The 13,012-nt window shown below is 46.8% G+C and overlaps 1 protein-coding gene across 5 annotated transcripts in view; it reads left to right on the forward strand.

Annotated features, from left to right (window-relative positions):
- The first annotated feature begins 3,464 nt into the window (after positions 1-3,464).
- The window catches only part of Eif4g3 (eukaryotic translation initiation factor 4 gamma 3), a 224,921-nt gene continuing 215,373 nt past the window's right edge, over positions 3,465-13,012 (forward strand). For 2 of the 5 annotated variants that reach the window (XM_090335656.1, XM_090335657.1), the window contains exon 1: positions 3,622-3,718. Coding sequence is in view for 1 of the 5 variants with exons in the window: in XM_090335635.1 (XP_090191761.1) it covers positions 3,480-3,718 (239 nt within the window). In the remaining 4 variants the exon portion in view is untranslated. Of the gene's footprint in view, positions 3,719-13,012 lie in introns of all 5 variants that reach the window. The other 3 variants (XM_090335635.1, XM_090335639.1, XM_090335655.1) reach the window with 3 other exon arrangements.

Genomic DNA, 13,012 nt, shown 5'->3' on the forward strand with positions numbered 1-13,012 from the left:
TAAAGCAATAGAGGGGGGATAGTTTGGAGGCTCTGGTGACAAGAGCAGTCAGCATTCAGGTCCAGAGTAACTCTGGTTACACAGGAGTATAGTACCTTTGAAGGAGATCCTGAAGTTAACTGGGGGAAGCATGGAGGACTTAACAGGCAACTTGACAAAACCAACTTTTGCTTGTTGACAAAGTCTGTGGTTGCAAGGAGGAGGTTGCTATGTTGAAGGCAATTGGCAGATCTAGAATGAGGTGTTTTGGGTTTGAATCCCAGGTCTTTGACTTTATACATGTTGCCTTTTCATTTCAGAATTGTAGCCTTTATATTTCGCTATTTTATTTTTATTTGTTGTGGTACTGGGAAATAGAACCCAAGGCCTTGTACATACCAGGCAAGCATTTTCCCCTGAGATATGTCCCCAAGTCTTGATTCTTTAAGGCAGGGTGGTCTGTCTGGTCTTCAACCTGTGACCTCCTGCCTCAGCTGCCCAGCAGAACCACTTCAACAGGGTGGAGAGCTCTGTTTATCTGCCAGTATTGGGGCTTGAACTGCCTTACATACTCTCTTGGCTTTTTTACTCAAGGTGCTCTACCACTTGAGGTACACTTCCACTTGCAGCTTTTTGCTAGTTAATTGGGGAGAGGAGTCTCACAGACACTGACTTTCCTACCGTGGCAGGCTTTGAGATTTTCATATCAGAGCCTCATGAGAAGTTACGATTACAGATGTGAGCCACCAATGCCTGCCTTTTAAACTGACGAAGATATGTTAAGATGCATTTTTTTTCCCCTGAGTGGTTAGGGGAGTTTATCTAAGGAAAATGTCTGTAGTGTTCGCCAGTACACAGTAGGTGTTCAGCATTAGTTGCTCTGTGAATGTGGTAAGGTGCAGAGTGAGGCCATGCTTTGAAGGAGACTAAAGCCTTTTACCAAGCTCCCTTCCAGCGGATCTCCCCCTTCTGTTGCCTGAAGCCAGAACCTTATCAGGGAATCTTACATTATTTTGCCCAAGATGCATCTATTTCAAAAGAGATAATGTTCACCAAGTGCTTAGTAAAGACCAGACACACAGATACTAATTGCCCCAAGCTTGTAGCTATTATCAAGTTAGAAACTGAAAGTAGCTCTGAAAAGAATAGCAATTAAGCAATTATCAGTCTGTTTTCACCCTAGTGTAAAAGAGAACTCAAATCTGCAGGGAACAGATTTTGCTAGGGAAAAAGAAGCCAGCAATCTCAGAACATGAAACGAGAATCTTAGGGACCCAAGGATCACTTGGGAATTTTTCCAGGGGCAAGAGTGGCAAATAGAAAATCCGAATTAAGTAATCAAGCGTTACACATTTCAAAGTAGGAAGTAGCGCCTGTCTTCCAGGATAGGGAATGGATGAGGCTTTCTTCTTAAGGCCAGGAATTGTGGAGACCCAGGTCAGGGGCTGTGGTATCAGCTTCCAGATTCTCTTATTCTAGGAAGGAGCAGCTGGGGCACCCAGGGGCTGTCAGGAATTAAGCAACCACTGCAAGTAAACTTTTAATTAAAAAAAAAAAAAAGGGCTGGGCGTTTGGCCTAGTGGTTAAAGTGCTTGCCTAGCATGCATGAAGACCTGGGTTCGATTCCTCGGTACCACATACATAGAAAAAAGCCGGAAGTGGTGCTGAGGCTCAAGTGGTAGAGCTCTAGCCTTGAGAAAGTCCAAGGACAGTGCTCAGGCCCTGAGCTCAAGCCCAGGACTGGCAAAAAAAAAAAAAAAAAAAAAAAAAAAAAAAAAAAAGCAGGGAGTGAGTGACAGCATAGCAGGAGCCAGAATTGGACGCTGATCTTTCAACTTCTGTCGATTTTTCTTGTGTACCTGTGTCTGTGTTGGTACTGGGGCTTCAGTCAGGTGCTCTACCACTCTAACCACGGTGGTAAATTGGAGATATCTCCAATTTTCCCGTCTAGTGTGGTTTTGAACTGTGATCCTCAGACCTCAGCCTCCTGAGTAGTCAGTTTCTAGCCTCATTTTTTTTTTTTTTTCTCAGCTCGGTTCACCTCCACTTGTGAACGGACACTGTGTTTCAACGGACTGCTGGAGCCAAGGAAGGTGGCGCAGTCCGTGATGCCAGGGACCCCTTTCGATGAGTGCAATTTTGTGTTTGTGACACTGCTCGGGCCGGAGAGTGGGGTGTGGCTGCCGGGCGGCGGGTGCAGGCTGGGGTGGCGGGAGTGATCTTGGCAGGGAGGAAGGAATCTTGTCGAGTGTGACCCCAGTATGGGACGGTGGGAAGCTAACCACGGGCAGTTGCCAAAGTACGTAACAGCCCCGTGGTGAGATCTTAGGAAACAAACAAACAAACAAACAAACAAACAACAACAAAAGCACCATCCACAGCCCACCTGGGATGCCATGAGGCTCAGCCCAGAGCAGGTGGACTCCACACCCAGGGTCGGCTCTGTCCCTGCCCAGCCCGGCGACCTCTGGGAATGGGGCTCCTCGTTCCATTGACCACTCAGAGCGCTGTCGACATAATGCGGGTGACACGCGTCGTCGGGAGACGCGGAGTGACAGCTGTGGTGCGAAGCCCCCGTGGCGGCCGGGCTCCTCTCCGCCCGCTCTCACTGCGCTCCGGCGGCTCCTTCCGCAGGGATCCGGGCTCCTCGCCCCGCGGCTCGCCCGCCTCCTCGCGCCCGCGGGCTGCAGCCCTGCTCGGCGGGGCACCATTGTTCTCCGCGACCCGGACGCCCGGCCAGGACTGGGCGCAGGAGGCCGGACCTCGGCTTGGGACTCGACGTGGGCCTGGCGCGCGAGCCGCGGCGCGCCTGAGAGGCGCAGGCCCGAGGCCTCCCCAGGGGGAGCGAGTCGGGCCGGGAGCGCGCCCCCGAAGCGGCGCCCGAGCGCCGCCGAAGGGTCCCGAGCGCTCTCGCCCGCGGAAACAGCCGAGCGAGCCCCCTCCCCCGCCGGGCCTGCCGAGCCGTTCCGGAAACTTCCGGAACTTGCCGAGCGGCCGTCCTGCCGGACTGCTGGAGGCGGCCGCAGCGCCATGTTGGATGCTCTGCTCGTTGAGTGAAGAAAATCCGCCGGCATCGCCTGAGCCCCGCTACCGAGAAGGGCGCCGCTTCCCCCGGGGAGGGGGACAGAGACCCCCCGCCGCCGGCCCATGAGGATATTGCCGTGAAAGGTCCGGTCTCTCCGCCTCCCGCCCCCGCCGGGCCCGGCCCCCCCCCTGGGGTCGCGTTGTCACGGAGACCGGCAGCCGGTGGTGCCGGCCCGCGGGGCGGCTGCTGCTGCCGAAGGCGGCGGCGGCGGCGGCGGCGGCGGCGGCGGCGGCGGCGGAGGGCGTGTGTGACCGGCCCCGGCCCCCTCCTCCTCCTCCTCCTCCCGGCCTCCCCCCGGCCCCCCGCGCCCGCCGTCCCCCCGGGCCCGCCCCCCTCCCGTCCCCCCGCCGCCCCCAGCCCCTGCACCCCGGCGCGCCCGGTCCCGCTCTGGGGGGGTTGGTGGCTCCGCTTTGCCATGAGTTTACCGCAGAAACCGGCTCTGAAATCAGGCTCAGCGGCTGCAGCAGGAACCGGACCCGGCACCGGAGCGGCGGCGGCGGCGGCGGCGGCGGCGGCGGCACCGCCTCCTCACCCGGCGGCGGCGGCGGCGGCGGCGGCAGCGGCGGCAGCGGCGGCGGCAGCGGCGGCGGCGGCGGCGGCGGCGGCCCCTCCTCACCCGAACATCAGGGCCCTCCAGACCCAGGCGCCCCCACAGTATCCTTTTCACCGGCTCCCGGGCAGCCCCGGGGGACCTCGTCGGGGAAGGGACGGGCTGCTGCTCCGGGCCCCTCGCCGCCGCCTCGGGCTTGGCCGAGCATCGCGGGGACCCCGAGACCCTCTGGAGGTAGGAGCGGCGCGCCCGTGCCGTCGGGGACCCTCCCCCCCGGCCCCTCCCCGTCGTCGGGCGGACGTGGCCCGCGTCCGGGACCAGCCCTGCGGACGGGGCTTCGCGCGGCCGTGGGGGTCGCGGCTCCTCCCTTGAGCTCCGGGCTTGTTACTCCTCATAGACAGTAAACTTCACCGGTACGTTTCCCGGTCGAAGCGACCCGGCTGCATCCCGAGGTAAGGAGTCTGCGGTGGAAATGCACTGCAAACATTCCCGCCGGCTACTTCCTTTTTAACGAAGTGCTTGGAGTTGTGATGTGGTTTGTGGTAGAAGGCGTTCGAAGGAGGAAAACGTGAGGCCAGACCGACTCTTCCCGGTGTTTGACCTTCTTAGAGGAAGGGGAAGTTAACTGACATTACCCGGCACCCCCTCCTCGCCTCCCTCCAAAGTGTCACTTCTTTCACAGGCTCGCTGTCTGGAGGGTACCAGGGGTTCTGGAGGACAGTCTCGCTTTGAAATGTGCTTTAATTTCTTGTTACTTGCCTGATCGTAGCTTTGGTCGAAATCTTGGTGACCAAGTGTTTGTCTGTCCCTCTGTCCCTCTGTCTCTCTCACACACACACACACACACATACACACACACACAGCCACTGAGGATAAAGTGTGGACTTGATAAATCCCATCGATATCTGGGAAGGTATTGCCTACCCGAGAGTAGCATTTCGTCATTTATCCCTCCACTCCACATCCCATGTATCTGTATACATTAATAGTTATTGGAGGTCAGATGTGTTCTGTTTTTGTCTTTCTGTCATCTGGTATTTGACTTGTACTGATAGCAAATTAGTCACGGCCCCGAGGGCCCCGGATTATTTTAGCCTGTAGTGTGGTTCTTGTCTGTATCGATTGCTTTGAGAAGGGAAAGGCGTCTCTTCTTTCTAGAGTCATTTCAGGTCGTTGTTTGGCTTCTGTCAAGGGTCATTTTCTCTGTTTTTTTAAATGTCGTTAGTCCACATTTTTAAGTCCAGTGTGGCGCAGAAGAAAGATAAATTCCATTCCAGTGTGATGTGTGTGATTTCATAATGTTTTTATTCTGCATGATTCTGTAAGGAATTTTTCACTGATGAGAATGTTGCTCTTAGAAAATCTGATTGGTTCTGATCAACATCCTTAGTTGCTTTACCCATGAGATTTAAGGTTGACATGTTTTACTTCACTGATCTCTTAGTATGTCTTTACTCAGTAATTTGTGAACTTAAAGTTTTTGTTTTTGTTTTTGTTTTTTGCCAGTCCTGGGCTTGAGCTCAGGGCCTGAGCACTGTCCTTGGACTTTCTCAAGGCTAGAGCTCTACCACTTGAGCCTCAGCACCACTTCCGGCTTTTTTCTATGTATGTGGTACCAAGGAATGGAACCCGGGTCTTTATGCATGCTAGGCAAGCACTTTAACCACTAGGCCAAACTCCCGGCCCCGAACTTAAAGTTTTTATCTAATTCTTTTTTGTGATTGTCTATACTTACTCTCGTGTGAGTAAATTCATTCTTTGCATCTTTAGGTTTTTTGTCAGACAGGAGTGAAAGGAAACCCATACTCTATGTTCTTGATGTACAAAGTACTAAGTGAGGACTGCAACACTGAATATGTTATGGCATTACTTGGTGAATTTGGTGGTTCTTTCAGACACAGATCTGTAACTTGATTACTGTGAATGGTAACTTCAAGTGTGTGTTTCTTCTCAGTGACACTTCACAAGGAAGCTCTTCTGAAATCTGTGAGTTGGTTGCAACTTAAAAGACTATTAGTGCTATAACAGGTTTTTCTTTTTCTTTCTATTTTAATAAAATAAACAATTATTAAAGGTGAACAAAGTTATTTCCATTGGCAGTCACTTTAAAATCCATTTTTGGTAATGTTGGATACTTAGTTTTATGTGGCTTTAAGTGTTTATTTTGCCTCACATCATTGAAGCTAAAATTTTCCCTACATCAATTCTTATTCCCTTCTCTTTACCCACAGAAAACTTACAATTGCTAAAATCCACTTATAATAAATGGAAAGTGAAGTATAGGTTACAGAACATAGCAGTGGTAACTGTAACGTGGAATTGATTGGCAGTGGATTTAAGTAGAGCAATTCTGCTCTTCTAATAAGGGAATGTGGAGGTTTGTATTTGATGCCTGTGCTCAGCATGCAGTAATTGGTAACACCAAAGCAGTGTGACTGGACTGCAGAACTGGAGTCCTGCTGGTTCCATGACTTGACTAGATTCCTTGTTCCTCAAAATATGTAGGTACAGATTAAAGGTTGCATGTATGTAGATATCCCAGTGAAACTCCTTTTTACAGTCAACATAGGTTAGCAAAAAATAAGTTGATATTTTAAATCTGTAAAAACACTCAAAAGGAGATTTGTATGGTAAAGTGCCTTTAATTTGTACTTAGTGTTCAAGTGACACATTAACAATGAAGTGTTGCCAGTATGGATTTCTTAGATGGGCATCACTTTTGCATGGCACGGCCCATGAGGGCCCTTTCAAAGAGAAATGGTCTCTTGATTTCAGAATCAAAAGAGTGAGGCCTGCAAGAGGGTGGGCTTAATTGGTGGGGGCTTGAAGAAGAAAACTGTTATGAAGAGCTTATAGCAAGGGAGAATTACGCTTAGAATGTTCATAACATAAACCATTGTGAAGCTTATAGTTGATGAAAATGGTACTTCCAAATATTTGTTTTGACTCAAATGGTAGAGCACTTTTTAGCAAGCATGTGGCCCCGAGGTCAATTCCCAGTGCTGTAGAAAATAAAAGTAAAAATGCATTGAAATCTTCTCACTTCAGTTTCTCAGTATGAAATTGAAAGTTGCTCTGTTGAGAACCTTTATTAACTTTTTTTCTGGTTAACAACTAGAAAACCTTGCTTACATTTTTCAGGGTGCTTCTGGGTCCTCATTAACCAGCCTAGTTATTCAGATTGAAGCTGTTTACTTTTTGATAATTCAAGAGACATGGATTTTGAGTCCAGGTGCCCAAGTAGTTATGACTTAATTTTGCAGTGTATTATGAATACACAGTGTTCTCTCTATTTATACAGAAAGACTTCAGGGTATAATTTCTCTCAAGGCTGCTGACACTTCTGGGGAGTCCAGTTACAGTTTTGGGGCAGCCAGTTTAGATAAGCAAATCAGACAGTGGGTTCTTTCCAAGAACTAAATTAGGTAAAGGTCTGTGCTAGTCAGAAAGTGACCTATGTGTCCTTAGCTATTTTCCTTTTTTTTTTTTTTTTTTTTTTTTTTTTTTGCCAGTCCTGGGCTTGAGCTCAGGGCCTGAGCACTGTCCTTGGACTTTCTCAAAGCTAGAGCTCTACCACTTGAGCCTCAGCACCACTTCCGGCTTTTTTCTATGTATGTGGTACCGAGGAATCAAACCCGGGTCTTTGTGCATGCTAGGCAAGCACTTTACCACTAGGCCAAACTCCCGGCCCCGCTATTTTCCTTTTTTGTTGTTGTTGGTGGTGGTGGTTGTGGGGCTTGGACCCTGGGCCTGGAAGCTGTCCCTGAGCTCTTCAGCTCAAGGCTACCGCCCTACCCCTTGAGCCATAGCACCACTTCTGGTTTTCTAGTTTTTAATTGAAGATAAGAAGAGTCTCCCAGTCTTTAGTTCCCCAGGCTGGCTTTGAACCTCAATCCTCAGATCTCAGCCTCCTGAGTAGTTAGGATTACAGATGTGAGCCACTGCACCCATCCTAATTTTCTTTTTTAAATCCCACTATTGATTTATATTTTGTCTTAACAGTCCAAAGTCAGTAACATTGCTGTCTTTTTTGCCACTTTGCCAAAGTTAGATCTGAATAGCCTCCATTTTGAGGGCCTGGTGTTCTGGTAGCATGTGCATGGTTTTCTTTGATTTTTTTTTTTCCCCCTCCAGGTATTCTACTAAGATAAGTAAGGTCATTATTTTACAGATAGGGTTACTGAAGTGAAGAGAAATTAGCTATGTTTCAATAGTTATCTGCCCTAATAAAAAAGTGGTCTATGAGTCAGACTGTCATGACTGACTCCAAGCCCAAAGGGCCCATATTTTTACTGTTAGATTGCTTCTCACCCAGCCTGCATGTGGGGCTGATAGGAGAACACTCTCCTATCACTGAGAGCCAGGGGAAAGTCTATATACAGAAAAGAAGCTCTGTGGAGTAATTTAGAACACAGTGATACTGTGCCTTGTTTTAATTAGCTTAAAATCACATACTGGTGGACAAGTAGGTTATCTTTACCTCATTGAGCCTTAAGGTGTAGACTCTACATAGTGGGTTCAACACATGTTTGTGCTTGTTCAGAAGTCAACACTACCTTTAAGCAAAATGATACTTCCAATTAGCACCCAGAATCTGTAGCATCTATGGTAGTCAGCAGTTTCTCTGAAGTCCAACCATCAGGTGTCTTTTTTTTTTTTTTTTGGCTGGTCTTGGGCTTTTTGCTAGAATTCAGGATCCTGGGCATTGTCTTTGTATTGGACACTTTTTTTTTTTTTTGCCAGTCCTGGGCTTGAGCTCAGGGCCTGAGCACTGTCCTTGGGTTTTCTTAAGGTCAGAACCTTACACACTTGAGCCACAGCACCACTTCTGGCCTTTTCTATCTATGTGGTATTGAGAAATTGAACCCATGTCTTTGTACATGTTAGGCAAGCACTCTACCACTAGGCCAAACTCCCAGCCCTAGATTGGATACTTTTTGCTCAAGGCCAGCGCTCTGCCACTTGAGCCACAGCACCACCTCTGGCTTTTTCTGTGTATGTAGTACCGAGGAATTGAATCCAGGGCTTCGTGCATACTAGGCAAGCACTCTACCATTAGCCTCACTCCCGGCCCTAAGTGTCAAATATTGATTGTAGATCCTCATGCAGGAAAGAGAAAGGGAGACACGTATAAGATGGAGAGGAGAGAAAAGTTACTCAGATGCTTGAGTTAGTCATATGTCTGCCCTAGATTAAGTTTTTTTTTTTTTTATCTGTAACCATTTAATTAGGGGTGTGTGTGTGTGTGTGTGTGTGTGTGTGTGTGTTTTGGTCTTTTCCTTTTTTTTTTTTTTGCAAGTCCTGGGACTTGAACTCAGGGCCTGAGTACTGTCCTTTTTCCTCTAAGCTAGCATTCTGCCACTTGAGCCAGAGCACCACTTCTGGCTTTTTCTATGTATGTGGTACCGAGGAATTGAACCCTGATCTTTGTGCATGCACTCTTCCACTAGGCCAAAGTCCCGGCCTAGTCTTTTCCTTTTGGTACTGGGGATCGAACACAGGACATTGTACTTGCTAGACAAACGCAACATCACAGCCCCAAACTGACTGTTTAAGCCACCTAAGTGTTACTGATTTCTTTTTCCTCATTGGAGTCTCTGATAAGGTTTTTTTTTTTTTTTAAATAGGTCCATCTTATAAGAAATGTTTCAAAAACTGTGTTTTACATTTTACATCATAATAGAGAGGGTTACCACCTTTTAGTCATTTATGTTGGGACTTCAGTACAAGTGGTAAGTTTATAAATGCATTTGTTCATTTATTTAGCAACTGTTGTGTATAAGACTGATGTTAAAGCCAGGGGCTGGTGGCTCACACCTACACTTCTAGCTTCTCAGGAGGCTGAGATGTGGAGGGTCACAGATCAAAGCCAGCCCAGGCATAAAAGTGCTTGAGATTCTTATCTCTAATGAACCAACAGAAAACCGGAAGTGGCACTGTGGCCCAGGTGGTAGAGCAGTAGCCTTGAGCTGAAGAGCTCAAGGACAGCACCCAGGCCCCGAGTTCAAGTCCTTATGACCAACAGCAAGAGCAACAACAACAACAAAAAGACTGATGCTAGCTGAAAACAGATGTGCTGATAGTTCGGGTCAAGTGGTTGAGTGTCTCTGCTTGCCTAGCAAATCCAAGGACTGCCAAAGTAACATCAATACAAAAACAAAAAGCCAAAAACTTGAGTTGATACTCAAAGGACTTAGTTTAGATAGGTAAATGACATTATGAAATGAGCTACAGTGATCAATTTGCTGTCAATCTTATTTGGGTAAGGAAGAGTTAGGGCTTAATAGACATTGACATCTGAGTAAAATTAGAAGGATGACTAAGAATTACCCAAGTCTACTTAGCTTCTCCTTTGCCAGCTGTCTTTTCCTAATTCCATTGGTGGTGGTGTTGCACAGAATTTTAATAAATGGATTTCAGTCATGTTTCAGGTTTCTCTTTGCAGGAGCAGGAAAAGTAGATGAGTAATCTATAATTGCTATAGATTGATGATAATCGGGGAGTTAGTGTATTAGGAGGAGATAAATAACAAATCCTGTTAGTCTTCCCACTTGATCCCACAAAAATACTTGCCCTTTTGATGTTAGACTTTTGCTTGGGGAAACAGTACCCATTAGCCTTAAAATAAAAGATTTCTCTTTTATTGAGAAATGCTGGATTTGAGTTTGCCTGGGCTTGAGTTTTTCTCTTCCATTTTAGTAGAGGTATTAAGTTGATTAGTCTAGTCACATTAATTGCTTTGGGTATCAGTTTTCCTTTCTCTAAGACATTTATTTAGTTACTTTATGGGTTATAAATGGCTTATGATTCTGGATATTACGTTTTTGAGGGTTTTTTGTTTTGTTTTGTCTTTTTTTGATTGTATTGGAGTTTGAACTCAGGGCCTTGTGCTTGCTGAGCCTTTTTTTTTTTTTTTGTCAGTCCTGGGCCTGAGCTCAGGGCCTGAGCCCCGTCTTTGGACTTTCTCAAGACTAGAGAGCCTCAGCACCACTTCCAGCTTTTTTTTTTTCTATGTATGTGGTACCTAGGAATGGAACCCGGGTCTTTGTGCATGCTAGGCAAGCACTCTACCACTAGGCCAAACTCCCGGCCTGCTCAGATTCCATGTTTGTCTGGCATTCTTATTGTTTGGGCTATGTCTCCAGCCCAGCATTTTTTTAGGGGTGTGTGTCATGGGGCTTGTACTTTGATCTGGACGCTGCCCCTGAGCTCTTTAGGTCAAGGCTACTGCTCTACCCCTGGGCTTGGGTGGTGTCCCTGAGCTCTTCAGCTCAAGGCTACCACCCTAACCCTTGAGCCAAGCCCCACTTCGCATTTTCTAGAGGTTAATTGGAGATAAGAGTCTCAGGTCCTTTTGTGCCCAGCTTTTTGCTGGTTATTTTGTCCCCCTCCCTTCCTCCCTCCCTCCCCCCTTCTCTTTTTTTTTTTTTTTCTCTCTCTCTTTCTCTCTTTTGGTACTGGAGATTGAACCCAGGATGTTGCTCTTGCTAGGCAAGCAATTTGTCACTGAGCTATATCCCAGCCCTTGCTGGTTATTTTATAAGTGGGGTTTTATGGATGTTTCTGTCTAGGCAGGCCTCAAACTGAAATCTTTTGAGATCTCAGTCTCCTACATAACAAGGATTATAGTGTTGAGCTACTGGCATTATAGTGAAGTTTGTTTTCTTTCAGGTGCAGGGAAAAGTTACTAGTAGTGTTGTCTGGTTGACAGTAGACATTTGTATGGCAACTTATGATGAATGCATAGATCAGAGGCAAAATAGCTTGCTCATATGAGAAGGCTTTACCTTTACCTTTTGGCTTATTATTATTAGGTTTAGTTAAAGGGACTGAAATGCTTTTAACCATTAGAATTGTGGTTAGCCAGGCACTGGTAGCTCATGCCTATAATCCTAGCTACACAGAAGGCTGAGAGCTGACAATCATGGTTTGAAGCCAGCCTAGTCAGGAGTGTCTGAGATTCCTATCTCCCACAAACCACCAGAAAACCAAAAGTGGCACTGTGGCTCAAAATAGTAGAGTGCTAGCTAGGCTTGAGCAAAAAAGCTCAGGGACAGCACCTAGGTCCTGAGTTCAAGTCCTCAGGACTGACCCCCCCCCCCAAAAAAAAAAAGAAAGAAAGATTGTGGTTAGTTTTGGGATGGTTTGAGGATATAAAATTGCAACCATCAGAGGCCGGGAGTTTGGCCTAGTGGTAAAGTGCTTGCCTAGCATGCACGAAGACCCGGGTTTGATTCCTTGGTACCACATACTTAGAAAAAGCCGGAAATGGTGCTGAGGCTCAAGTGATAGAGCTCTAGTCTTGAGAAAAATCCAAGGACAGTGCTCTGGCCCTGAGCTTAAGGCCAAGACTGTCAAAAAAAAAAAAAATTGCAACAGTCAATGGTTAGCTTACTCTGGTTGATACAGTAGTTAATATGAGGGGAAACTTAGGAAAAACTGATGAGACATCATTTATTTTTTCATTTTCCATATATATTTTTATGGTAATTAATAGAAGGGGTTACATTATATTCACCAGATCGAAGGTGCATTACTTCACAAACATTGACACCCTTTCTCATGTCTTGGTCTCCATTTCCCTCTCCCTACCTCCTTATTTTTTCTTTGAGCTAATATAATGGAAAACTATTTACTGATTATTAGCCAGGCATGGGAGTTGAAACAATGAATAAATGGCCTGAAATTTACATGAATATTGCAGGATCCTAAGCTAGTTCTTTCTGATTTCAGGTGATAATGATGTGTGTGTATGTGTGTGTGTACATGTATGTGTGCCAATACTAGGGCTTTTGAACTTAGAACCTGGGACCAATCACTTAGCTTTGTCTTTAAAGGCTAGCACACTACTGTTTGAGCTACAACTCCACTTTCTGCTGTTAGCACTTAATTGGACATAATCTTTAGCACTTAATTGGACATAATCGTCTCACAGACTTTTGAGATCCTCAGATCTCAGCCTCATGGGTAGCTAAGGATTAATTACATGCGTGAGCCACTGTGCCCAGCTCAGCGTTTTTTATTTATTTATTTTTTGCTACTCCTGGTGCTTGAACTCAAGGCCTGAACACTGTCCTTGGGCTTTTCTCAAGGCTAGCACTAGTTCTACCACTTGAACCACAGCACCACTTCCAGCTTTTTCTATGTATGTGCTACAGAGGAATTGAACTGGGGTGTTTGTGCATGCTAGGCAAGCACTTTTCCCACTAGACCAAACTACTGGCCCCAACTTACTTTTAGCTTTAAAAACGTCCGAAAATTGGGGCCAGGAGTTTGGCTTAGTGGTAGAGTGCTTCTCTAACATGCATGAAGACCTGTGTTTGATTCCTTGATACCACATACATAGAAAAGCCGGAAGTGGTGCTGTGGCTTAAGTGGTACAGTGCTAGGCCTTGAGG

The sequence above is a fragment of the Megascapheus bottae genome, chromosome 6 (assembly GCF_031878675.1).
Source record: "Megascapheus bottae isolate mThoBot1 chromosome 6, mThoBot2.hap1, whole genome shotgun sequence".
In the NCBI taxonomy this organism is placed as follows: Eukaryota; Metazoa; Chordata; class Mammalia; order Rodentia; family Geomyidae; genus Megascapheus; species Megascapheus bottae.